Source organism: Sorex araneus, chromosome 1, assembly GCF_027595985.1.
Source record: "Sorex araneus isolate mSorAra2 chromosome 1, mSorAra2.pri, whole genome shotgun sequence".
In the NCBI taxonomy this organism is placed as follows: Eukaryota; Metazoa; Chordata; class Mammalia; order Eulipotyphla; family Soricidae; genus Sorex; species Sorex araneus.
In genome coordinates this window covers 103,221,153-103,248,782 of record NC_073302.1, presented here as the reverse complement: position 1 = coordinate 103,248,782, position 27,630 = coordinate 103,221,153, and the positions used below count along the sequence as shown (strand labels likewise).

Genomic DNA, 27,630 nt, shown 5'->3' with positions numbered 1-27,630 from the left:
GCCACTTTGGGGAGTCTGGGATAGCAGAAGCCTCTTTCTCTCTTTCTGTTCTTCTTGTCTTTTCAAGGTCCATATACCTCCGTTATATACATTGAAGATATCCATGGAAACAGTGAGAGATTTTCAGCTATACTCTAAAGCAAGTCTGACATCCACAGGGTACACGGTACTGGGATATTCTGGTTCTGCTAGTTCGGAACCAGGGAACGGACAATCACCCCTCTGTTCTTCTCGGGTCGCTCAAATGACCATTTGACATAGTAGAGGGAGATGATGGCCAAATTCAATGACACCTGTATGGAGACTTTGGATTTCCTTTAGAATCACTTCAAATTCTCAAGTACATGGGACAAAGCGGGATGTGTGGGTAAGAATGGGGTCAGGGCTGGGGCCAAGGCGAGCGGAGAGAGCCTTCCATGGTCGGGGGCTGACCTCCTGTGGCAAAGCCTGAACTCTCAGTACTCGTCCTGCCCTGCGGTAAATGGGATGCTTGGGGGAGAAGACCCTAAACCTACAGAATCTATCTCCTTTCCCTCATGCTGACCGCTTCATCCAACTCCTTCCGTTGACCTTAGCTCCATTCACCAAGGTGACCATAGCAGGAAAAACTGACTGGACATCTTAGAAAAAGTCTCAGCATTTTGAGGGAGGCTGATTCTAACACATGTGGAAATAGATGAGGAGAGAGAGAGACCCAAGAATCTTCTCATTTGTTATATGTCTAAGAAAAGCAGTAAAAATGTAAAACTTACAGAGAATGCAGAGACCTTTTTTCCACATAAATGCTTCTTGGAACAAACAATGAAATTTAAAAAAATTAAAATGCTGTTCTCAAGTGACTTGAAATGACTATTTCCTTAAAATTATTTTTTTTAGTTTCTCAAACTTCAGAAGCATGGCTGTATCCTGTTGCTCTTGATCACAGTGAAGACCATCTTCTTCCTTTATTCTCTATCTCAGACAGAGTGATTATTTTTTCCAGTCCAAAAACAAAACATTCTTAGTGTTTCTGGTGTGCAGTTTAGTTTTGTTTGTTTTGTTTTTTTCACTGTGTGCAAAAGTCAAATGAGTAGACAAAAATGAAACTTACCAGGATGGAATCATTTGTGTTAACAAGAAGGACTCAGTTACCAGATTCAAGGCAAGGCCTTGGAGGAAGACTATGGACATGGAGATTGCTCTCAGCTTCTTTAAGGTTTTTCCCAACAGGGCCCCCAATTCCTTGGTTTGCCATATTGACAAGCTAATATTTTTAGAGCAGTGATTTTCAACCATGCTTGTCCACGGAAATCTCCCGCCAGACCGTGCAAAAGTTAGCATCACACCTGTTCCACCTGATCGGGAGTGAGACTGATCAATACTGATAGCAGCAGGGTCTTCTAATAATAGCCTCCCTGTCTGCCTTTGTGTTCCTGAAGTAGCTCTTCTCGTCTCATTTTTGCAGGCGTCAGGGGGTTGGTAAGCACTGCTTGCGGGGGGCCAGATGAAGCCACCTGTTTCTGGGAGAGTAGGGCCGAGGCCAGCCCATCCACGTGGCGTGCTTGCAGCCCTGCCAGCCTGCTGGCCCCCGTGGACAGCGTGTCTGTCGCTGTGGTGCCCGAGGGCCTTGGTACCATTCAGCATATGCCCAACACCCCGGCGGGAAGAGTTTTGGGCTGCTCTCGAGTCTGGGGTTCATTAGAGGAAATCCATCAAGCCTGAGGGCCGAGCTGGCTTCCTGCCACCGCCGGGTTCGGGGAAGCAGCTCCCAGACACGGAGTCTGGGCGAGGTGGCCGTGTGACCGTCACTGCAGAGTCCGGGCGAGGTGGCCGTGTGAGCGTCACTGCAGCTGAGTCTGGGCGAGGTTGCCGAGTGACCGTCACTGCAGCTGAGTCTGGGCAAGGGGGCTGAGTGACCGTCACTGCAGCGGAGTCTGGGCGAGGTGGCCGTGTGACCGTCACTGCAGCTGAGTCCGGGCGAGGTGGCCGTGTGACCGTCACTGCAGAGTCTGGGCGAGGTGGCCGTGTGACCGTCACTGCAGAGTCTGGGCGAGGTGGCCGTGTGACCGTCACTGCAGCTGAGTCCGGGCGAGGTGGCCGTGTGACCGTCACTGCAGAGTCTGGGCAAGGTGGCCGAGTGACCGTCACTGCAGCTGAGTCTGGGTGAGGTGGCCGTGTGACTGTCACTGCAGAGTCTGGGCAAGGTGGCCGTGTGACCGTCACTGCAGAGTCTGGGCAAGGTGGCCGTGTGACCGTCACTGCAGAGTCCGGGCGAGGTGGCCGAGTGACCGTCACTGCAGCTGAGTCTGGGCGAGGTGGCCGTGTGACCGTCACTGCAGCTGAGTCGGGGCGAGGTGGCCGAGTGACCATCACTGCAGCAGAGTCTGGGTGAGGTGGCCGTGTGACCGTCACTGCTGAGTCTGGGTGAGGTGCTCGAGTGACCGTCACTGCAGAGTCTGGGCGAGGTGGCCGTGTGACCGTCACTGCAACCCTGCTGAGGAGCGTTCTTTGCCCCGGGAATTTATTGACTGAAAAATGCAACAGCAGCTCTAGGCCTTGATGGAAGGGGCCAGGCGGGCGGGGGGGAGAATACGACCCCCGAGTGCGAACATGGGAGAAAGGTCTGTGGTCCGGGGCCTGCCCAGACTCTGGCGCTCCGAGCACAGACGGCAGCGCCATCTGGAAGACGGTGGCACAGCCGAGCCTTCCATCGGCCAGTTTCATGGCGCTGAGAAGACGTGAGGCGCAGGGCCTGTCAGCCACCGGGTACCCTGAGGGCGCTGATGAAGGTGAAGAGAGGGACATCCTGCCCCATCTGCCACCCGTCACCCGCGGGCTCTGTCTCATGCTGGGTGATGCCTGTTCATGCTCTTAGCCATGTGGAGCAGAGCTGACGGCGAGTGCTAACCCCTCCAGCCCTCCCTCCTCCCTCCTCCCTCCTCCCTCCCCTCAGTTCTAGACCAGAACTCACTCAAGTCCCGTCCGCTGTGTGGCCAGTGCTCCAGTGTCTGGGGACAGTAGCAGAGCTGCATCCTGTGGCTGGGACACTGGCCTCCTGCGACCTTTCTCCTTGGCACGGGGCTGTTTAATCTTGGTGGTGGTCCTGAGCTGGGGGGCTGGGGGTATGGGAAGGTGACTTCCCTCCTGGAGACATCTGGGGTTGTTCCACCTGGAGGGACCTCCTGTTAGGGGAGGTCGGGGGTGTCCAAACTCTTAGAACGTGGGATGCCCCTTCTCTTCCCAACCAAGAGTGACCCCCGGGGTCAGCAGCCCAGGGTGAGAGCCCCCGCCAGTGGCCGTATCTGCCTCTCTTTATCACCTCCCGCGTCCCAGACGGAAGCCCCAAGGGCAGCTCACCTCCCGTTCCCTGCTGCATTGGAGCTCAGCCAACACGCGGTGGGTGAATGAATGAATGCGGACAGGGAGGTAAGATAAGCGCTTCAGAGCATTCCCTTGGAGATGTGCCCCCCACCACCCCGGCCATCCTCGCTGATGTCTTTGAGATGCTTCCACCTGCCTATTTTTATTTCTGCATTCAGAGTCTCCTCCACACAGAGACCTCTGGTTAGAGGAGCTCGAAACAGCCTGGCTCCTGCGGGCAGTTTTCTCCGGTGGAGGAAACCGTCACTAACCCATGCCGAGACCAGTGTAGAGTCCCCATGTGACTGCGCGGGAAATCTCACACCATGGCCTCAGGTGCCGCTGGGGAGACTCCCAGGGTGCCCAGGAGGAGATGCACTTTCTCCAGGGCGAGACCACGATGGCTGCGTCAGGGACCTGTGTGAATGCTCAGGTGGCCCAGGTGGCCCGGGAGAGCTCAGCAGTCTCGTCTCCGGGAAAAGTCGATTTCCGGAGCTCCGAGCGGCGTGGGGAGGCGGATGGGAGACAGGGCTGGGAGCAGGGGCGGGGGGTGCCCTGCCCGGCCCTGTGAGGGGCAGCGGCCAGCTCAGTGGAGCCACAGGAAGCAGGTGGCACGAGCAGCTGGGGACGGGCATGACATCTGGGGGCACTGGGGCCGCCTTATGAATCGCGGAGAGGGCAGAGGTCTGTGCTCGGGTCGGAAGGGGTGCTGAAGGTTTGCCTGTGAAAAAACGGGGATGTGCAGGCCGAGGCTGGGACTGGGAAGACTGTTCTAAGGGCCGGGGGTCATGTCTCCCTGCGGCCTCAAAATCCCACATTCGATCCCTGGCACTGTGGGACCGCCCCCCACCCCGAGGCTACGTCCCATCTCCGGGCCCCAGAAGCGACCCTTAAGGCTGGCACATTCTGGCCCGATGCTCTGGAGAGTGGCCCGTCCCTGGCCCTGAGCACTGGGGAGCTCAGCCGAGACTGAGCAAACTCATGTGGATACTGAGTTTTTGCCCCGCAATCATCACAAATTTCTTGCCGAGGTTTTGCCCAAAATATGAGGTCCAGCTGAAGTCGGTGGGCCCCATGGGTGGCTCATGTGAGGCGGGAGGAGAAAGACGGTCACTTTCTCCCCGTCCGCCTCTGCCTCCCGGGACCCAGGGTTACTGGGTTCTTGTCTCACTTGCAGAGAGGAATTTCAGGAGTACACAAGCAGAGGAGTAAAATAGATTTTATTTGGAGGGTTTTTTTGAAAGAGAGGAGAGAGAGAGAGAGAGAGAGAGAGAGAGAGAGAGAGAGAGAGAGAGAGAGAGAGAGAGAGAGAGAGAGAGAGAGAGAAATGTGTTCAAGAGAGAATGCAGAACGCGGGCTTCTCCGAGGGCAGAGAGAGCCCCTACACACACCCCAACATTAGACACGAAAGCATGAAGGTCCCCATCTCAAGGCGGGAGATGAGAGCGACACATGTGCTCGGACACCTCATGTGCTCAGCCACGTGGGCGCAAGCAGCACATGGGTTTGGGCAGCATGTGCGCACCCTTCCTTTGTTCAAGGTGGCCTTTATAGGGTTTCTCCAACCCGCCCCCATGTGGGGCTTCTTCCTAGGTCAGAGTCCCTTGCTAAGGAGGCTACCCGGGGGCTTGGGATGGTGCTGGGCTTCTCTGGGCTGAATCACTACAGTCAGTCAGATTAAGGGAGAGGTCTGAGGGTATTTGAGGCATTTCCTTCATGGGGAGGGGTCGAATCTCCTCAAGGTCAGTTGCTGCTCCAGGTCTTATCTGTATCCACAGGATGGATCAGCCTTAGAATTTTCCTCCCAGAAGTTTTGTTGACCTGAGTTTCATTGCTGAGGGCCTTTCCCTGTCTGTTGCCTTCATCACAACCCGTGTGTGAAGCTTTTTTAAGCGTTTCTGGACAGTCTGCCAGTCTGCATATATTAAAAGTGGTGTGACTGATGTCAATGTACAAAATTCAATCCAGACTTCTCCTTATTAGGTCAACACTCACCATTCTCAAGTAGTAACTTGCTAAGACTGTTTCTATTTCCCATCAGAATGGAGTTGGTATTTTCCCCCGGACTACATGAATTGAGGTGCTGTGATTTCTAGTACTGTTACTGGTAATTTCATGCATTGTGTTCTGACTATATCCTCCACTGACGTGTCCATCTCCTTTCATCAGCATCCCAACACTCCCTCTCATATACCGTAAAGTTTTGTTTTAGAATCATACCCGGTGGATTCAGGGATTACTTCTGACTGTTCTCAGCGGTTACTCCTGGTAATGCTTATAGGGGACAAAACATGCAAGGCAAGTGCCTTACTCTGTACTGTCTCTTCGTCCTCTCTCCCTTTGTGTTTCTCTGATTATTAAATCCATCCGATCTCTGAAGCTAAAAGGGTCCTCTTCTTTCCTATTTTCTGTCACCACACACTGCCTCTCAGGTTCCTGTTAGGGTTAGAGGAAAGTGTGTCTGTCATGCCTTGTAGGCATGAATGAGCTCCTGGTAGTTCTTTTTCCAAAATCCCATGACATCACATCTCTTTGGTGATATCATAACTTTGCAAGAAGGCTTCTGCCCTCAGAAGCAAGTGTTACTGTGCAAATCCCACCTGAGAGGAAGTCAAGTGGGCAGTGTCTGACTCCTAATGGGGTTTGAGGTGGGCAGCTCCTCAGAGGGACCCTCTTTTCAGGACATAGGACCTTCTGAGGCTGACTGGACCCAACTGGTGAGGAGATGGTGCCATTTCTTGAGGAGGTGAACTCCATGATTAACTTCTAACTCAAAGGATCCATGGACCAGCCAACCTGGGCAACTTCTGAAACAATATTGAAGTCATAAATAGAAAACATTGTATAGATCTGCTTTTTTTTCATGGAGGAAATCATACCTGGTTTTTCTTTATTGTTGTTTTTTATTTTGGGGTCACACCCAGCTGTGTCTGGGACTTACTCGTGAGTCTGTGTCTAGGGATCACTCCTGGAGGGCTTGGGGGTCCTGCCCACCCCCTAGATAACCTCAGCTCTGTGGCCAGAGCCTAAGAGTTTGTTATTGGATTCTGTCCATTCCCTTGCTCTGTTTGTTTCACACATGAGTGAGGCCGTGGGTATTTGTCTTTCCCCTCCTGGTTATTTTCCGTGATGTGACCTCCTCTGGTTCTACCGAGGGTGGAGCTTAAGGCAGGATTTCACCTTCACTTAAAGCTGAGTAGTTCCCATTGTGCATGTCCACTGCATCCTCATAGTCTCTCTCTGGGCACTTGGGTTCAGTTTCCAGGTCTTCCCCTTTGTCAATAGTGTTGCAGTGACTGGGTTTTGTTTCTTTCGTTGTTTTGTTTTTGTTTTGGGACCACACTTGGCGATGTTCAGGGCTTACTCCTGACTCTACACTCATATATTACTTCTGATGGTGCTCTGAGACCATATGAGATGCCGGGGATTGAACCCAGGTCAGCCACATGCAAGACACGCATCCTACCCACTGAACCATCTCTCCGGCCCCCAATTTTGATTTTTAAAAAGTAAATTTATGCATTTGTGACAAAATTCATGCAGTATCTAAACCTGTTGCTGTCCAGTGATAGCATGAACTGTACAAATTTTATAAATCAATGTTATTTCAGTTAAGAAATTGCTTGAAAGAGGAGTGTATTAAATGTATTTGTGGTGATTTAGATAGGTTGACCAGTGTTTCTTCTGGCGCATGAAGATGGAATACTTTTCCATCTCCTGTTGTCTTCTTCTGTCCCTTTCATAAGTGACTTGTGGTTCTCTAGGTAAAGGTCTTTTACCTCTTTTGTGCAGTTGATTGCTAGGTACTTGATGTTTTGGGCACTATTTTAAGTGAACTGGCCTCTTTGATCTCTATATCTTATATCTTCTGTTTTCCTATTTGTATATAGGAAGTTGATACATTTTTTGTGTTAATTTTGTAGCCTGCTACCTTGCTGTACTGGTTTATTATTTTTGAAAGTGTTTTAGGGACTCCTTAGGGTCTCTATATATTGTCATGTCATCTGCAAATACTGACAATATGACTTCTTCTTTTCCCACATGGATCCCTTTGATTTCTTTATCTTGTCTAATTGCTACTGCTAGGATTTCCAGTACCATATAGAATAGTAGGGAAAGTAGGCATCCTTGTCTTATACAAAGTATCATTATATATCTGAACCGCTAGACCCAATACTACTATCAACACTACCCAAATCATAATGATTCAAAAAAATATTTGTCAGGAGTCAGTTTGAGTAAGTAGGAGGGAATCTGGAGTCAGTGTGGAGTGATGGGGACATGAAGTGGTTGGATAGATGAGAGAAGACCCATCATATTAGCCATGGAAATCAGTGTCTAAATTTAAGAAAAAAACTAATTTAAACATTATGATTAAAACATAACATTAAAAAATTAAACGTAAATTCATTTTACATGTGAATAATCATTTCAACCTATTTAGAAATTTAGCCTTTTCTTCATTGAATTGCTTCACTAACTTTGTTGAAAAGCAATTTGCAGTAAATACAAGGACTCACAAGAAAGTAAAAGCAACTCGTTTCATATTAAGTCGGTATTTTAAATATATCACAAATATATATTGAAATGTTGCCTTCTTTTTGTCATGGAGTATTTTTGAAAGTGATCTGTTTACTTAGCCTGTCGCCGATGGTGCTGGGGGATCCTGTGTCATGGTGGGATTCAAACCAGGGTTGCAGCAGTTGGGGCCACCTGCAAGGCCAGTGACCCTGCAATCTCTCTAGCCCTGTTATGTGATAATTTAATAGTATGAACCTTCATAAATTTGTGTTAAATAGATATTAGTACACTTAATGTAGATGCGTTAAAATACAGGTTAATGCATTTCTTGTTTCAGTGACATTGATTGGCGAGAGTGTGTGTGGCTGTGTATGTTTTAGGGCCACCTTGTCCCCTGCCAGGCCTGCCCAGAGGAAGAGCTTGTCCTACAGACCCAACTAACTGCTTTCCTGGGGCTCCGGCTTATTGCTATGGAGAGAGATCTGAAAACAACTTTTCTAACGCATAATAGAGTTCTAAATGAAAAAGTTTCAATTCTTAATTAGTGAAAGAGATCAAAGAAATACTATATGCTTTTGTTATTTGCCTAAGTAAAGCTATATGTATCGCAAGTTGCTTGTTTTTCTCTCATATCGACCTTGTGTGTCTGCCTTGTACACCCATCTACCTGTTTTAAATGATAAAAGTCTATGAACAAAATAGCTTTAAACTCACTGCAAACTTTTCAATTAATTTTCAAATTAATCACAGGCATTCTACTAAAAGTTAGGCAGACACAGATGTAATAAAAGCCTCGTCTAAGACTTTATCAATGGAAGAGATTAAGGGTAATTGGACACTATTATCTTGAAGCCAATGCCTTCTTTTTTATTAGGGCACTTAAATAAGAAGCTTGCTAATATATTCAGTTGCAGAGATATGGAATCTCCCATTACAATGGTAGACAGCTGGCCTCATATCCCTTTCACCCGGGAGCTACAGGGATTACTCATAAATACCCATTGTTGGCTATTTGAAATGAAGGATGAATTTAGCCTCTATACTTTATATTTAGAAAAATCCAGACACTGTACCTGAAGTCAATGAATAGTTTTAGAGCAAGAGTGCTGTGAAATATGAGAGAAGAATGTGTGCCTCACAGCTAGTATTCCTCTGCAAGGAAAGTCTGATAATGAGAATTAACTGTGAATGGACACTTGGAAGCTGTGGTTCTTTATCCCCTCATATTGGGAGGGTGCCCAAAGTATTAAGAACTTTTCTAGAATCCCTTCAAGTAAAGTGAAATAGACCTAGAGATTGTTTGCGATATGGACTCCACAAACTGTAGACCTACTCAAAACCTTTCCATGGTTGCTGTTTTTCATTGTTTTCCTTTTCATTTTAAGGAAGTTAGTCCATCCAAAGGTTTTCCTCCATCCCTAATGCGGAACAAGTAACAATAGCAACAGGGATAAAAGATCTGAGACATAACCCTGAAAGTCATTCATCAGGAATTACAGTGAAGTGTTGGTTGAACTCTTTAATTGCATCCAAGGGTAGGACTTCCTGTATCACACACAGAGAGTTTGGCTCCATGAAGATAAGGCCACTGCCTTGCCTTGTCTGACTTTTCCTCTGGTTTTGGTTGCATGTTGACAGAGCTTGAGAGCGTGACTGTAATTCCCAGAATGCCACCGCTTCCAGGCAGCAGACTTGGAAAAGCCTGTTTCCAGGGGACATCTTCCTTTTTCTCTCTGTGATCCCAGCTTGCCTCACTGGGCAACTCCATGCCGAATGGGCAGGCCCTGACCCGTGTCTCCAGCCATGTGTCGGTGTTGTTCTTTGAGCACTGACAGTTTCATACATGTCAATCTAAACATTCACAGACTACTGTAGTGATGAGGAATCAAGACCGTATTGAGATCGCTCGGAAATGACGTCTGAACACAGATCGGCTGCACGGAGGAAGGCAGCTACTTCCTCTGGTGCTTTAATGACCAACCCACGTCTGCAGCTTCTCTCTTTCCAAGTAGCAGTCGTTAGGATCCTCAGTCATAGAATACCACCACTTCCACTCTCCACTCCTGCCTCGCGCGCGCACACACACACACACACACACACACACACACACACACACACACAGAGATTCTGGTCACATTCATCCCAGAAATAGCTCTGCTCTCTTGAATCTGCACCAAAGCACTGAGCTCAAGCCCAAATACTGGAATCCGTCTTTATCCCCATCCCTTTGAGATGTGCCACAGTCTCATGATGAATGTTTTTGCTTCTTGTTGGGTGCAGCAAGATCAACTTTGCTCAGCCACCGGTTATAATTAGTGGCAGTGGTCGCTGTAGATGTTTGCCCGGATGGTGTAAAGAGCCACCTAATAGTTGATGTCTGCTCTTCCAGAATCCCACCACTTACGTTGCCTGGCTTCCAACCCAACAGGAAATTATAACCTAAGAATTGACACTCTCGTGGGTGATCACACAGAGGTGATGGGAATTGCCTTGCAACACGGCCAACCTCAGTTTGACCCTTGGTTCCCACCACTGGATAACCGGGTGTCTCACACACACACACACACACACACACACACACACACACACACACACACCGTTAGTACTCTTTTCTACTGAAGTACTTTTTCTGTTAGTAATTATTGTCAGCAATCCAAAGGCAAAAGCCATGGCTTTGGACTGGAGATAGACTGACAGATGGGATAGCAGGGACTTTGAGTGTTCCTTTGAATGAACTTTGAACCTTGTCAGTTGATCATCTGCCTGCGTGCTCTCAGTTTCCTGTGACCTTGCTCAAGCCACTGATGTCTCTGGCCTGTATTGCCCCTCAGCCTGGGGAGTGCCAGCTATAATTCACTCCACTTTTATTAGTAAAGAAAGCCCAAAAACGTGACCCTGTAACATTCTGGAAATCATCATTAGAAATAATCATTGTACTTTGTCATCCCTTAGATTGGTTTGAATTTAGCACTTACGCAAAAAGAAAAAGGGCAGGAGAGAAAGTATGGCAGGTGAGCTCAGCCTGAGGTGGACCTTGGCTGAGTCCACGATACCCCGCTGAGCCCAATGCACAGTGATCCCTGAACAGGAAGCACAGAGCCAGGACTAAGTCCTCAGTACCTCCAGGTGTGGTTCAGCCTCCCTCACCCCTAAAGGAGGAGACCAACTAGACACTATTTTTATTATTTACTTCTTTTACTTATGCCCATCCTAATTGAATAGAATTATTGCTTTGTTTCTCAGTGATTTATTCTTACTGTACTTCTGGTAACCTGGTTCCAATAGCCTTAACTCACCTGGTAGCGATTCCCTAAGTCGCTGCATGCCTCGTCACCAGAGAGCCCAGGACCCGCCACCTCTCTCCCTCTGTCACCTCTAGTTTATCTCTTCGTCCTGCCAGTGCTCATTCCCCCAGTAATCTGAGTCCTGCCGTCCAGGAGCTTATCGAGGCTCAGTGCTGTGTATTGCCTTGTTTTTTTCTCTCTACCCCACAGATGTGAGCGGCCACCTACTACCGTCCTTTCCCTCTGACTTCATTTTGTTTCATTCTTTGACGAGTGGTTCATACTTGGCTGTGGCTTGCAGCGCCAGAGTCGGTGCGTCAAGGTGATACCCTCCAGCTGCTCTCAGTTCTCAGGCGAGCTGCAGGGCCTCTAGGTGGACACTGCTTGTGTGCAGGGTGTTTCTGCCTTAGACCGTTCTGGTGAGGATGTCTTCTCTGCTAAAACGCAAGCTGCTTGAAGTCTGAACTCAGTATGTATGTCCACAAGCCCCACGATTGTCTTTGATTTCCCAAAAACCCTTTCCTCACTGGAGGTGAGGTGGGTGGGCCCCCAAGGGTGGCTTATGTGAGGCAGAGAGGAGAGAGACGGTCATCTTCTCCCAATCCACCTTTGCCACCCCGGGGCCCAGCTAGGAAGGCAGGGACTGGTAAGGTCTGTGACGAGCACCCACATAGCATGGACCAGAGCCCCACGCACCCCACCAGGTGGCCGTCCAGCCACACCTGATGTCCACTTGGTCTTCTCTGCATGGGAACTTGAGCCCCACCACCTGATTCCTCCTGGAGCCGTGGACTCGGGTTGGAGTGAGGAATTGCTCTTTGCAGGAAAGGAAAGTCAGCCCTAGGCTTCCCCAGGGTTTCGGGGTTCCCGTCTTTTCTCACAGAAAGGAATTTTAGGAGCGGATGGACAGGGAAGTAAAGATTTTATTTGGAGGCTGTAGGACAGGGCAGGATGGAGGGAAAGTGAGAGAGGGAGAGTAACACGCTCAAGAGAGAACTCTAGGGCTTCTCCCAAGGCTGAGAGAGCCACAGTGCTCGTCTCAGGAGGGGAGATGCAGTGCCCTTCCTCTATTCCAGAAGGCGTTTATAGGGTTTTTCCCACCGCACCCCATGTGGAGCTTCTAGCTAGTCAGAGTCCGTTCCTAGGGTGTGCCAAGGAGTTACAATTGTGAGTGGTCCGTGGTCCTCTTCGAAATTCCTTTTCTTGGTCTTTGTTTCTGCTGCAGCTTCTCTTCGGGGAGGGAGGTTCCAGCCTGCTCTGGGTCGGCAGCTGGTGCCAGGAGAGGCCACTCAGGCCTTACGTCCTGTGCCACGATGGGCCCTGATGGCTGGGGGGCTGGGTGACTTTACTGCATCCTCGGAATTCCATTGCCATGGGGACCCTTCCCTGTCCACCTGCCGCCTACACCAGAAGGAAACCATAAATACATAGGTACTATTTTTGGACAGTTGGGCACTTCATTTTAATACCTTTAACTACATTGCTGTACCTCTTAGGCCAAATTTATTAGATTCTACTCAGATTGCCTTTTGGGGGTGTATCTCTCTATTGCACATCATCTGCATTGCGGGTCTTTGGAGAGCTACAGTGAGGCGATCAAGACAAACTGATGCAGCTCTGAACAGCTGCAGGACTGAAATCCACAGTGTCTGTGATTAAGTCATTGTCCGACACGGGACTCAGCCTTGAGTACGGATGTGGTCACTTTGTAAAGACACCAGAACCCACTTCTCAGGACAAGTTCTTACAGTGCCCAGGAGCCAGGGGTGCCATCCTAAATCACAGTGCTCTGAGGATTAGAAAACATCTACTTCTATATGTGTGGCGTCTCTCTAAAGTGTGGAAGTTTCAATAAATGCAATATTGAAAGAACTATTATTTCCAAGAGAATTGTCTAGTGATGTGGTTCCCGAATTGATAAAAATGTATTCTCCATTCAATGATGTACACCTGGTATGTTTCTAGTTCTAGTTCATTAATTGGTATTAGATTTCTTTTCATATAAACCTTTATGTGAGAAGCTTCTAAGCTTATTTTTGGTATGTTTTTGTTTTTGTTTTTGTTTGCTTTTTGGATCACATCCAGCAATGCTCAGGGGTTACTCCTGGCCCTGAACTCAGGAATTACTCCTGGCAGTACTCTGGGGGCCATAAGGGATGCTGGGAATCGAACCCAGGTCGGCCTCGTGCAAGGCAAACGCCCTACCTGCTGTACTATTGCTCCAGCCCCTCTAAGCTTATTTTTGTGTGTGTCCTGAATGACTTGGCTCCTCCCCTTGACATAAACAAATAACAAGCCCCGCCCACATGCCCAGTTGCACCCAAAGGCACCTCAGTGTGGAATCTTCCAGCATCCCCCTGGAGTAGGGGGATTGCCCACCAGTGGGGAGAACGTGGAACTTTAGGAAATATGATTCTGTTTACATATTCAGACCTTCTGAAGGTAACCAAGGTCTTGTCACTGTCACTGTCATCCCGTTGTTCATTGATTTGCTCGAGCGGGCACCAGTAATGTCTCCGCTGTGAGACTTGTTATTACTTTTTTTGGCATATCAAATACGCCACAGGGAGCTTGCCAGGCTCTGCCGTGTGAGCAGGATACTCTCAGTAGCTTGCCAGGCTCTCTGAGAGCAATGGAAGAACCGAACGCAGGTTGGCCACATGCAAGGCAAATGCCCTACCCACTGTGCTATTGCTCCAGCCCCAAGGCCTTTGTAACTGTGTCAAATTCTTAATCTAACCCTGAGGGAAATTCCAACTCTCTTTGGTTGTGCACGCTTAAGAGCAGTTGATCTTGCCCTGCTGCCCCGCTAGTCCTATTCTTCAAGCCCTTTTTCTCTGCTCCCACTGGCGGGTCCCATGCAGGTGATTTTCTCAGAGGGATTGGAGACCGATAGGTTTTGAATGGGTACATGGTCACAGAAAATAAACACTTACCATAAAGGCATTATGGCTTACAAGGGAAAGTTTATGGATACTAGTTTGCAGTTTCTCCCCTAGGCAATTATCAACAAGCAGAACTGATTAGCATCTTCAGAGAAACTACACTCATGTATCTGAAGGGATTTTTTTTTCATGTGGGACACACACACATGCACACACACAGATACACACACATAAACACACACACAAACACACACATACGGATCTTTGCTGAAAATGAACACAGCTATGCACAGTTTTGCTGAAAATTGGCTTTTGGTTTCCTGGGACCCTGCCTGGTTTCTGGGAGTCTTTTGAGTACAGAATAAATTTGATCCAATGTTGTGACAAGCCGGCCACTCGGGTTTGGGGACATGCGGGCCCCAAACAGCTTTTCCAACTGTTGCTATGTAGCTGTGTGCCCAGGGCACTGTGATTTCCACAACTCCAGTCAGTCAGCCAGAGGAAGGGTTTAGTCACAATATTGTTGGTCCCGGTGACAAATTTTAATGGAGAAAAGGTTACATTTGCATATCCTCCCCACCAGTAACATTTCTATAGGGAAGCCCAGTAACAAATGAGGCTTAGGAGTTCAGCTTCTGGAGATGGTCTTAAGCCTTTTACTTCTCTTCTTCCTCCTGGTAGATTAAATACTTGACATTTCTTAAGAGCCTGCCGTCTGTGCAGGATGTAGCTCTGAGGACTTCCCATCTCTCCTGTCTCTCCGCGCCAGCAGCACGCCCAGGTGCAGATTCTGAGTGTCTGCTCAGCCGCAAGCCAGCCGGCCGGCAGGGCTGAGCGTGGAGCTAAGCCAACCCTATGGCATGGAAGGCCAAGGCCATCCGTGGCCCCGATGAGGTGCGATTCATTTCCACAGGCTGATTGCACAGATTTTTGAGAATCACCCCCCTTTTGTTGACGGACCATTAGCCTGCACTATTCTTTTTGTTTTGTTTTGTTTTTATTTTTTTTTATTGAATCACCATGAGATAGTTACAAGCTTTCATGTTTGAGTTTCAGTCATACAGTGATGGAACACCCATCCCTCCACCAGTGCACATTCCCCACCACCAGTGCCCCCAGTATTCACCCTCTTTCCAGCCCTCCCCCTGCCTCCATGGCACACAATTTCCCCCGTTCTCTCTCCTTTCAGCAGTCTGCAGGATTCTAGGGTGCTGGGGCACAGCTCCGTGCCTCTGTCTGAGCATTGAGCTCACACACCCGCATAGCCAGGGCCATCTCGGTTTTTCAATCCGAACCTTTTTCTCCTGATGCTTTTGGAGCCTGGTCATTGGGTGACATATTACAGCATCCCGCTCCCACCTCCAGTAAGACCCTTTCACGGCTCGCACCTTTCTCCCCCTTCCTTCTGCTAAGTGCCAAGGTTTGACCGAGCCTCGGCCTTCCTTGGTTTGGGGCCAGTTCATTTGCTTTAGGGATTCCTATGCCACACGTGAGGGAAACTATCCAGTAATTGCCTTTTATCTTCTATCGTACCTTACTTGACACAATTACCTCAATTCTCAATTATATTCCAAAGGCACAGTGTTAATCTTTATTAATAGCTGAGTATTAAGATGGTGTATTTTAATGTACCATTTTTAACATTTTCTTACTCTGTATCTTTTAAATAAGTATAATGTGGGTTTGGAGTCGTACAGAGGGTAGGGCACTTGCCTGGTACACGCAGCCAGCCGGCTTCATATGTTCCTTGAACCCCGCAGGAGTTATCCCTGGGCACTGCCGGATATGGTCCTCAAGACAGAACAAAACAAAATCAAACAAGTTTAGTGTCTCATTGACGATAAGTCAGTGGAAGGTCATTAAAAATTAAATGTCACTTAAAAAATGTTGTGTTTTATATATTATATGTAAACCCATTTATATATTATATCTTAGTACATAAATCTTTCACACTGCAAAAATTTAAACATGTAACATACGTGCATATGAATACACACACATGTACTCTTCAGCAGCTTCAGTAGTTAATAACACATGTCTGGTTCCTAATAATTTGCCATATGCATCCACGGTTACTTAGGGCATCCTTTTGTAAAGGATCCCAGGGGGTGTGGAGAGAGCTGACAGAGATGGAGCACCCATACGTACCCTGGGTGCTGGAGGCTTTACGGTTGATCCTGGACACTGCACAACCCCAAGGCACGGCAGGGTATAGCCTCAGATTTCCAGCACCTCTGGGCCCGATATCAAACTATCAAGCTTGCCCAAATGCCTAATTATTGCTGAAAGTGGTTCCCAGACCTGGAACAGTAGAGTGTAGGGACGCCTGGCCTAGGCTCAGGGAATAGTAGAGTGTAGGGGCGCTGGTCTAGGCTCAGGGAATAGTAGAGTGTAGGGGCGTCTGGTCTAGGCTCAGGGAATAGTAGAGTGTAGGGGCGTCTGGTCTAGGCTCAGGGAATAGTAGAGTGTAGGGGCGTCTGGTCTAGGCGCAGGGAATAGTAGAGTGTAGGGGCGTCTTGTCTAGGCGCAGGGGGGCAGTAGAGTGTAGGGGCGCCTGGTCTAGGCGCAGGGGAGCGGTAGAGTGTAGGGGCGTCTGGTCTAGGCTCGGGAGCTGTAGAGTGTAGGGACACCTGGTCTAGGCTCAGGGGAGCAGTAGAGTGTAGAGGGCGTCTGGTCTAGGCTCAGGGGAGTAGTAGAGTGTAGGGGGCTTCTGGTCTAGGTGCAGGGGAGGAGTGTAGGGGCGCCTTATCTAGGCTCAGGGAAGCAGTAGCGTGTAGAGGCGTCTGTGGTTTTGTAGGTCGCTTGCTTGTTTCTCTGCTGAAAATGGGATCCTTCCTTTCGAGCTAGAATCCACCCGAGGACCTTGGGAGCTCCTTGTTCTAACAGGTTTTGCTGCTTTTATAGAAAGTTCGTTGGCATTAGAACTCCATCATGTGTCGTCATATGGTCAGATACTTAGACCATACATCCTTCCTCACCCCTCCCCGCCTCGCACCCCTTCCATTTTGGAGCCTTATCTGGTGATTCTCTGGGTTCAGTGCTCAGGATTTGTTCTGGCCGGTGCTCAAGCGACCATGTGGTGGTGGAGCGCAAACCTGGAGTTCCCACGTATCGCTCTCTCCCTGGCCCCTGGGAATGCGCTGCTAAAAATGAGACAGACAGCCAACTTTCTTGGAGTGGCTCAGACACAAAAAGCAAGGAACCAGGAAAAAGAATGTATAATGCATAAGATGTATTAACGTTATATGAATAAATGTAGCTCATTAAATAAATAATTCCCTTTTATAAAGTCTTCTTATTGCTGTAATTCCATTCCCAGAGAATTGCGGTATGTATTTTTCAAGAAGAGCGTATAATGATGATAACAACACCACTAATAAAAAATAATAAAGCTGAAAATGCTGCTGCCACTCCCCCAGCCGAGCTCACACTCCTGCTCTGGGGGTTTCTCCTTGTCTGAGGATGTGGCCGAATGCTCTACCTGAGCCAGACTGTGGAAATAATATAGTATTAACTCAGCATGCCTTTATAAGGGATCCACTTAAGCAACCTAAAAATGTCTATATTTATAAAATTGTGTGCCATTTTAAGTAATTTTTCCATAAATCTTCATAAACATGTACCTTGCTAATGCACCTAAAATTGTATGTAAGTAATATGTATTTATGTGCATATATAATCATATGTGTGGCACTTATAAATCAGTTACTCGAGGCCATCTTTCTGGATGCTTCTAAGTGAGGAAACTGAACAATGGTGTGTAAGCAGTCCCCCGGGAGATCTGCTGGGGGCACCTACCTCAGTTAGCCATGTGCTAGCCATGTGGCAGCCATGTGTTAGCTATGTGTTAGCCATGTGGCAGTCATGTGGCAGCCATGTGTTAGCTATGTGTTAGCCATGTGTCAACCATGTGACAGCCATGTGGCAGCCATGTGTTAGCTATGTGTTAGCCATGTGGCAGCCGTGTGCACAAGCTCTCGCTCATGCTCTCCGCCTTCCTCTCATTCAGGGAGTTTGGATGGAGAGACCCCGAGCTGCCTGAGGTGATTCAGATGTTGCAACACCAGTTCCCTTCCGTCCAGTCGAACGCAGCCGCCTATTTACAGCACCTCTGCTTCGGAGACAACAAAATTAAAGCCGAGGTAGGTGTGTGTGGATTCCCCGGTAGCCCGGGTACCAGGAAAGCTCATGTAAGATTTTACAGGATGCTTAAAAAGGAAGTTCAGGCTTCCAAAATCTTGGTGTACCGTGATGCAGACACATGGCCTTTGCTGCCAAATCCATTGGCCTGCCATGCGGGAACTCTCTTAGCTTCTGGAAGACCGAAGCATGGAAGAGCCGGGGAAATGCTGTCTCTGCAGACCAGACCAGGAGACTGGTCCGTGTGTGGTGTGCGGTGTGCGGTGATTTGCCCTCCTCTGCCCAGACCCCTCTCTGCACTTGTCCCTGCTGCTAAGGAAATGCAAAGTGTCTCCCGCTGTCTCCTCCTGTTGGAAAAGATGACTGGAGTCAGTATGTGGGATGTGGGGTGCTGCAGAATCACACAGGGTCTCGCAGGCAGAGAGACGTTCAGAGACACCCAGGCTAGACTAGGACATCTGTAGCCCACTGAAGAGACTGTTGCTTTGTCCCACAGGTAGGCAATCATCAACCTGCTCTGTGACTTGAGAATACTTTTATGGCTTATGATATTTTCAGAAAATCGTGGTGGTCAGCGATCTTTGATTTTTCAGACATGGGACGTGCATTTGCATAGAAGCAGCTGAGTCATCACATTTTTAAAAAAGATTTTATCAGCCGTAAAGAGTCGTCTTCACAGCATGTAAGCAGTTTTGAGGATGAGCCTCAATTAGTTTAAGAGTGCAGAGCAGAGATTCAGAGATATAATTGCAATTTATTATAGATTTTGCTTGCTTGCCTTGAGATGAATCGAGCCCGTTAGCTTTTATTTATTTATTTCATGTATTTATTTATTTATTTATTTTTGGTAACTCCCGTCCACTGGCCTCATCCCTGGGGAGGATTCAGGACCGTTCCTACCGGAAAAGGCATGTCTGTCTGTGAGATGGGTATAGAGTTCTGGTGCTTGGCTGGTTTGAGCTGCCCCACGGGGGACCTTGAACAGCGTCTAGAGACATTTTGCTCAGAACAGCTGGAGAGAATTCCGGTGGTGCCAGCAACATGTGGCAGGCAGTGGCCAGGGCAGTGCCTACCCTGGGGGGTCTGTAGCAGCGACGGGGGGGAAAGGGCAATCCTGCCAGGCACTGGGCAGCTCTGTGCAGGCTGCTGCTGCCTGCCGGCTGGGAGCCAGGAGTGTACTCTCCGCACCAGAGGGAAGCAAAGGGAACATTTAAATTTAAAAAAATTTCACCCAAGATTCATTTCATTTCATTTTATTTGTTTTGGGGTCGTGCCTGATGGTACTCGGGGTTTACTCCCGGTTCTGTGCTCAGGGCTGGGGGGGCGGACCATAGAGGACACCAGGGATAAAGCCTGGGCCGGCTGCCTGTAAGGCAAGAGCCCTACCTGCTGTACTAGATCTCCGTCCCCCCTCCGCCAAATTAATTTTAAATTTCCCCAAATCCCCCTCCTTAAAATAAATAAGTGATGTGGTTTTGATGCCAAATAAAAATTCTCATCATGCTTAATTAAAAATTAGTCCATGTTGGATAAAAACTCAATAAAGTGACCATCAGGATTCCAGGACAGGTTCCTAATTCAGGCATTGCCCCCATCCTCTGCCGAAATGCCCTCTCGCTGGCTTCTAGAAAGTTCTGTCCAGCTTATTCCTCAACCAGCAGCAAGTTGGTTCAGAGACGAGCAGGTACCCCCAGCGCTGTAGGATGGATTCTGACCCAAGCTGGGTCCCGGAGACCTGAGAGCAGTAGCGAGAGTCAGGCAGCCGACTCAGGTTCAATCCCCGGCCCTGGATATGCGGTCCCCTGAGCACTGTGAGGAGTGATTCCTGAGCACAGAGCCAGGAGTAAGCCCTGAACATTGCTGGATGTGACCCCCAAAACCCAAACCACACCCGCACTTGGTTCCAGTGTTGGCGCTTGGTAGCCCACACAGCCGGGAGGCAGGGGGGCACCTCTCATAACGTGGCTTACCGCCCCCCAGCAGAGGTGGGGGAGGGGAGGTTGTGCAAGGGAGATGGCAGCTGGCTTGCCTGGCGTTGGCTCCTACTGGCACCCCGGGAAAGGCCCTGAAACTCCCTCCACGTCTCTCAGATGTGGGGAGAAGAAGGGGGTGCAGACGCGGTCAGAGCCCAGTGTCACGTGACGGGGCAGGGGCAGGCAGTTCCTTACGGCACCCAGGCTACACGGGGACATGCAGGGAGAGGCTCGGTCCCTCCTCTGACTCCCAAAGTCTCTCCCACTCAGCGTTCAGCCTTGAGCCCTTCTTGGAGCACCTCAGCGGCCTCGTGCTCTGGCCACTCCTGGGGCCTCCTTAGAAGGACCCTGCATCTCTGTCCTGCAGGGCCTGACGTCTGCAGGCTGCCGAGGGTGGAAGCAGCGTTTCCCCTCATCACACGCCTCGGCCCTGGCTTCCTCCTCCGTGCGTCTGCGGGCACCATGTGTGCCGTGCGCTGTTACTCTGCTCAGTTTGCTGTGCATGCGTGGCCGTGTCCTCCAGGGGCGCGGGGACTCTCCCAGCAGCTGGCTGACCGGAAGCTGCGATTTCCTCTGAGGGAGGCAGGGCTGGAGGGCTGGCTTCCTCCGGAAGGCTCCGTCAGAAACTCGGAGAAGGTTCCAGTCACCAGGAGGCTGGGAGGGAGGGAGGGGAGGGATAGAGGTAGACAGAGTCTGAAGGTCAAGTTGTTGAGAGTGACGGGAATCAGTAAAGGCCCAAGGCTCGGTGTTGGGGAACCGTTTTTCCCCAACATGCCCAGAAATGTTGCACACTGGGGTCACACAGGTAGACGCTGGGTGAAGGATCACGGGCGCACGGAGGAAACAGTCTGGGGGACGGCTGATGGCCTCTCACTTTATTGCCAGATACACATATATTTCATAGGGGGTGTCGGCTCACGAGCACGGTCCAGTCACAAAGTTCAGCATTACTGACCTGTCCCCTTCCCAGCTCTGCTTTCCCCCGGCCCAGTCCCAGTTAGGGCTGCATGCTGCAGTGAGGGGACAGTTCTCGGGGAGGCTGGGTAAGACTCAACACAGGATACCTGGTGCTTGTCAAATGCGCCCAGACACTCCCTCGGGGGGGTCGCTGTGCGGGAACAGGTCTTATCAGCTCTGGCCCCTGCTGCTGTGCTCCAGAGACCAGGGCACGTGCCAAGACCCCCCGGGAAGTAGAGAATAAAGGGCTTTCTGGCGCCTCCTCCTCTGCCCTTCAGCCTCAGAGAAGGCGCACAGGGAGCCTCACACATGGGGCCCCCGACGTCTGCGTTCTGGTGTGTGGGGGGGGAGTTTTCTTCGATGTAGTGCATCTTCTCCTCCTCACCGTTGAGTCCCGCTCCTCTCTCTGGGATGGACGGCTGCCTGTCGTGTTTTCAGACCCAGGTATTGACTTTGGTAATTCCTTGTGGTCCAGATACTAATCCGGCGGGCACTCACCTTCCCAAATGTACTCAGTCTTCCAGTCTTTCTATTGCATTCTATCGGATTGACTTAGCCCGTCGGTCTGCATTTCATTATTGGTATTGACTCTGCTCACGCAGGGGCGAGGCCGCTGCACAAGAGCGGAATGAAATCTCCTGCCGGGGCGGGATATAGATCAGTGCTGGTCTCACTCCCTGCGCTAGGGCCTGTGACCGTTTCCACATCATGAAGCTCAGGCAGGCAGATGGTCCCCGCAAGGCCAGGTCTTACAGGGGCCGGGCTGAGAACTCAAGCTTCCATCACTCAGCTGACGAAGGCCGGGCCCTCCCTTTCCCTGCTGGTCCAGTCCTGGATTTGAGAGTGCCCTGTCCCCTCTGGAGCAGGGGGGTGGAGAGAGCTGGACTTGGCCAATGTGGGCACCCTCGGATAATGGAGACGGAGCAGGCCATGCCAGGGGTGTCTCGAACAGGGCTTACTTGTGGAGGCGGGGACGGGTTGGGGCCAGCGCTGGGCGAGTGCCTTTTCCTTTACCCTTTACTCCCTGGAACCTGTGCCGAACTTTGACCGTATTGGTCAGTGACTGTCCAAGCATTGAGATACGGTGTCAGAAACGAAGTTCAGATGAAGGCAGTGATGGGAGCAAAAGGAAAGCAGGGGCCGGAAAGATAGCACAGTGGGTAGGGCGTTTACCTTGCATGCGGCCGACCCGGGTTCAATCCCCGGCATCCCATATGGTCCCCCAAGCACTGCCAGGAGTAATTCCTGAGTGCAAAGCCAGGAGTAACCCCTGAGCATCGCTGGGTGTGACCCAAAAAGCAAAAAAAAAAAAAAAAAAAAGAAGGAAAGCAGCTGAGAGAAACCGCGGTGCCCGGAGAAGGAGAAAGGGTCAGAGAGGGTCTGTGGCATCACAGTGAAGGCGATGGGGAGGGTCCTGGACTCCCAGGCAGAGGCGTGATTGACACCGGTGGGTCTCGGGCTGGTGGAATCGTGCCCGCCTCTCCTCTGCCTCCCCAGTGGTTGGCAGAGCTGGAAGTCATCAGAGTCTCAGGACAGAATTTGCTTGGGTGGAAAAGACTTCAGGTGTCTTGCAACAGGTGCCCACGGGTTTGTCAACTTTTGGTATTTTGCCAAAGTTTTTATTTCTGAGAAATTCTCTGAGGAGAGTTTGAGGGGCTTCTCTCTCTCTCTCTCTCTTCCTCTCTATCTCTGTCTCTCTCTCTATGTCTCTCTCTCCCTCCTATCCTCCTTCCCTCCCTCCCCCTCTCTCTCTGTCTCTCTCTATCTCTCTCTCCCTCCCTCGCTCCTTCCCTCCTTCCTTCCCTCTCTCTCCCTCCCTCCCTCCCTCCCTCCCTCCCTCTGTCTGTCTCTCTCTCTATGTCTCTCCCTCCTATTTCCCTCCCCTCCCTCCCTCTCTCGCTCTGTCTCTATCTCTCTCTCCCTCCCTCTCTCTCTGTCTCTCTCTGTCTCTCGCTACCTCTCTCTCTCTCTCTCTCTCTCTCTCTCTCTCTCTCTCTCTCGCTTTTTGGGTCTCACCCGGTGATGCACAGGGGTTGCTCCTGGCTCTGAACTCAGGAATTATTCCTGGCGGTGCTCAGGGGACTGTATGGGATGCTGGGAATCGAACCCAGGTCAGCTACATGCAAGGCAAACACCCTACAAGCTGTGCCATAACTCCACCCCGAGGGACTTCTCTTGAAACAGAGAGCCATCCTCTCTGCTTTGCCCGAGTCTTAGTTACCTGCGCCCACTGAAGGGCCCCACCCTTTATTCTCCTGCAGCCCGGGAGGGGGCCTGCAGAGGGCACCCCTCACCACACCATCATAGCCCCCCGGGACCTGTGCTGGCATGTATCTGGGAGTATTCAGGACCTTGGAGCTCCTCAAGATAAATATACTCGAACCCATTCAGGCGACAAAAGGAATTCCCATGAAGCTTTTGGTGTTCTTAATTAGGTACATTTTAAATATTAAATTAATAAGTTCTTCATCAAAGGTTAAGTGCTGGATTTCAGTGATGGCCGTGCAGTGCCATGCGCGTGGCTCGGCTCTGACTGTGTCCCAGGGTGGCTCTGCTCGTGGATTTTTGCACCATCCCAGGGGTTCGCCTGCTGCCCGCCTGGCTCGGTGGTCACCCGGGGCAGCCCCGCATCACTGGTCCCTTGCGGCCCAACGGGCCGTGAAGCAGTGCACGAGTGTGACTTAAAACGTGTTTTCTTTGAAACCAGCTCCTTCCCATGGAGAAACGTGCCTCTCAGGGGTCTGTGAGGTAGGGCACGGTGAAAGTGCAGGCCTTGCTTGTGTGTGAGGGTGTGTATATGAGTGTGAGTGTGTTTGTATGTGTGAGTGTGTATGTGTGTATGTGTGACTGTATATATGTGTGTATGTTTGTATGTGTGAGTGTATGTGTGTGAGTGTATATGTGTGTATGTGTGTATATGTGTTTATGTGTGTGTATTTGTGTACGTGTGTATGTATATGTATGTGTATGCATGTGCATGTGCATGTGGTGTGAGTGTGTATGTGGTGTGAGTGCATGTGTGTTAGTACATATGTTTGTGGGCGTGTATAGTGTGTGTTTGTATGTGTGGGCATGTATAGTGTGTGTATGTATGTGTGAGTGTATATGTGTGAGTGCATATGTGTGTATATGTGAGTGTGTATGTGTGAGTGCATATGTGTGTATATGTGAGTGTGTATGTGTGAGTGTATGTGTGTGAGTATATGTGTATCAGTGTGTATATGTGTGAGTGTATATGTGTGAGTGTATATGTGTGTATGTGAGTGTGTATATGTGTATATGTGTGAGTCCATGTGTGTGAGTATATGTGTGTGGATTTATATGTGTGTATGTGTGAGTGTGTATGTGTGAGTGCATATGTGTGTGAGTATATATGTGAGTGTGTATATGTGTGAGTGTATATGTGTATGTGTGTGAGTGTGTATATGTGTGAGTGTATGTGTGTATGTGAGTGTGTATATGTGTGTATATGTGAGTGTATATGTGTATGTGAGTGTGTATATGTGTATATGTGAGTGTGTATATGTGTATATGTGTGAGTACATGTGTGTCAGTGTATATATGTGTGTATATGTGTGTATATGTTTGAGTGTATATGTGTGTATGTGTGAGTGTGTATGTGTGTATATGTGTGTGTGTGAGAGAGAGAGAGACAGAGACAGTGCACACATACCTATGGTTTCACTCCATTTGCATATTGACCCAGCATTTGCTCCTGGAGTAATGATTCAATATACTTGTAGAAGCAGTTTCTGTGTATAAAATCTGTCTTCTCTCTCTTTAATGATGTTAACTTGCACGTAGAAATTGACTTGAGTATTAAAATGCATATAACTTCCCCTCCCCCATGATTTTTATTTTATTCAGGGTGACTTGGAACATTCCAGATGTTTGCCAAAGGGAAGCAGTCACCCTGTCCTAGTCTCCCGCACATAAAGGCTTCTCTAATTTCCGTTTTACACTTGGTTCTTTCTGTCTCACAGCATGGGGGAAAGGTCTTTTCAACCATTTCTTTTTCCTTGAATCATTTCTTCTCTCCCATTTATGTTAAGCTGTCCTATTATGTCCGAAAAGGGTGTGCATGTTGGTAGGAGTCTGTGGACAGAGCAGCCTGAGCTGGCAATAGCAGTTCTGGAGCAAAATTGCTTATCTTCAAGCCCTGTGGTCCACCAGTCTAATTCTCTGTGACCCTGGACAGGTGCCTCTGTCTCTCCAGCCTCAGTCTCCCAGACGCCCCTAATGGCCTGGGGACTCTGTAACATTGCCAAGAGATCTGCCGGCAGGCTAAGTAGCTCCGAAATGGAGGTTATTATTAGTTTAAGTCGCAGGGCTAAATTAAAGAGCCTGTTTCATAGTCCGAGTGTCTGTCTGGGATATCTGCCTGACTTCATTCCCCATCAGTCACCCTTTGAAGTCTGCTCTTACTGGCTTAGGAAGCTAAGGTTCTAATGCCAGCAGATTCCCCCTGCCCACGGACTTGGAGTTGGACTCCGAGAACTGTTTGCCAGAACAAGACCCTATCCCAAGCCTTTCTACGCTGATATCCCGGGAGAGGTAGAATCGGTGAATCTCGTCGCCCCACAGATGTTCGCTCCTCTGTTATAAAGTGCCAGGATCTGTCCCGGGCCCTGGCGAAACAGCTGTGAACAAGAAGCCCGGGTTGGGGGTAGGGGTGAGAGTCAGCCAGTCCCTATGTGAATCTGTCCGTGTCATATGGCGACACTGGATACTGGGCATGGAGACATCATAGCCTGGGACTGAGGACATGGCATGGTGTGAGGGATCAAGCTGCAACGAAATGGTGCTTGGGAAAGTGTCTCTGAGCATCCGGGCAGAGCCCCTCGAAGGTCAGTGTTGACACCTGCATTTTGTCAAGCGTTGTGAGGGACTTAGGCATCTTGCTGCAGGGCTGAGCAATGCAGGACACTGGGGATGCATCCACAGAGGAGGGACCCGTGGGTCAAGCTCTCTGCACTCTGCCCATACTAGCACAATTCATGACAGGCATGGGAACCGCCCAGGTGCCCTTGAAGGATGAATGGAAAAAGACGCTCTGGCCGACCCACTCCGTGGGATACTGGACAGCTAGTGAACAGGATGGAGCTGAGATGCTGAGGCTCAAGGAAATAAGTCTGAAAGTGACGGATCATTCCGGAAGCTTTCTTTCCTATGTGGAATGTGAATAACTGAAACCGATAGAGTACAAGTAAGAGGAGAAGTCATTCTTAGACTGTGTGAAAGTAGGTTGGCCGCCAGCAGGTGGAGAAGGAGGAGTCTGGGGGAGAAAAGGGTAGAGGGGTGTCAGTTCTCGTGTTGGGAATGGCACTAGGATTTTAATGGTGAGTCGAGAAAGTTCACATTTAGAGATTTACTTCGTATTGATAAAAGTCAATGATAAATGGCCTTGGACAGACTTAGAAGGACCGCACCCATCTGTGGGATATAAAGTAACAGAATGGGAGACTGGCACCCAAGGATAGCAGAGACAAGGGCCAGGAGGATGGCCTCTCGGTACCTGACACCGCACGGCCACACCGCCCCCTCTCCTGTCCTGCTCTGGGACCCAGCGCCCTTTTGTTGTTCCCTCCCCCCGCCCTCTCTGTCTTAGGCACCAACTCTGTGTAAGTGACCTTTCACTCCGCCCTTGGCATCTCGGGCCCCCTTGCCGATCGCACCAAGATTGTTGTTCCAGTTCTGGTCTAAGTCCCGAGCCCCCGGCCTCCTCAGCCACACGTGAGAAGCCTGCACCGTCCTGGCCATCCGGGCAGCCTCGGGCGGCCAGGGCCGCCCTGAGAGAGCCAGAACCCTAGTGGACTTGTCCATTTTATATTTGATTTTACTTATGGGCCTCCTCCAGCAGTGCTCGGGAGGCCTGGGGACCCCAGGGGCGATTTTCCTGCCAGACAGGCTGGCGGTTCAGTGCAGGCGGTTCAGTGAGAGGCTACGGGGGTCTCCAGGCCATGTGACCCCCTGTGCTTGGGAGACCAGGCGGTGTCACACATCTGACCACTGTCTAGGGGGCTCTCAAACTGCTCCACTCTTCTGTGGCCTTTGTTTTTTTTAAGTCTTTTCATTTTGATTCAATGACACTTCAGTCATTCAAAATCAGATTTTTTTTTCTTTTAATTTTATTGAATCACCATGAGACAGTTACAAGTTTTCATGTTTGGGTTACAATCACCCAATGATCAAACACCCATCCCTCCACCACCAATATCCCGGTATACCCCCCTTTCCCCACCCTCCCCCTGCCTCCATGGCAGACAATATTCCCCATACTCTCTCTCTACCTTGGGGCATTATGGCTTGCAACACAGATTCTTACTGTCTCCTTGACCAAACCTGTTGGGGAACCGTTTTTCCCCAACGTGCCCAGACACGTTGCGCACCGGGTCCAGGCAGACGCAGGACGAAGGATGAAGGGTGTTCGGATAAACTACTCCAGGAGATGGCGGATGGCCACTCACTTTATTGCCAGCTGCAGACGAATCTTGTAGAGGGTCTCGACTTACAAGGATGCTCCAATCACAT

At 49.8% G+C, this 27,630-nt stretch overlaps 1 protein-coding gene across 8 annotated transcripts in view; it reads left to right on the top strand.

Moving 5' to 3' along the window:
* The window catches only part of CTNND2 (catenin delta 2), a 902,659-nt gene that overhangs the window by 657,957 nt on the left and 217,072 nt on the right, over positions 1–27,630 (top strand). For all 8 annotated transcript variants that reach the window (XM_055141787.1, XM_055141773.1, XM_055141779.1 and 5 more), the window contains one exon: positions 18,039–18,171. In XM_055141787.1, coding sequence (XP_054997762.1) covers positions 18,039–18,171 — 133 coding nt within the window. The remainder of the gene's footprint in view (positions 1–18,038; positions 18,172–27,630) is intronic.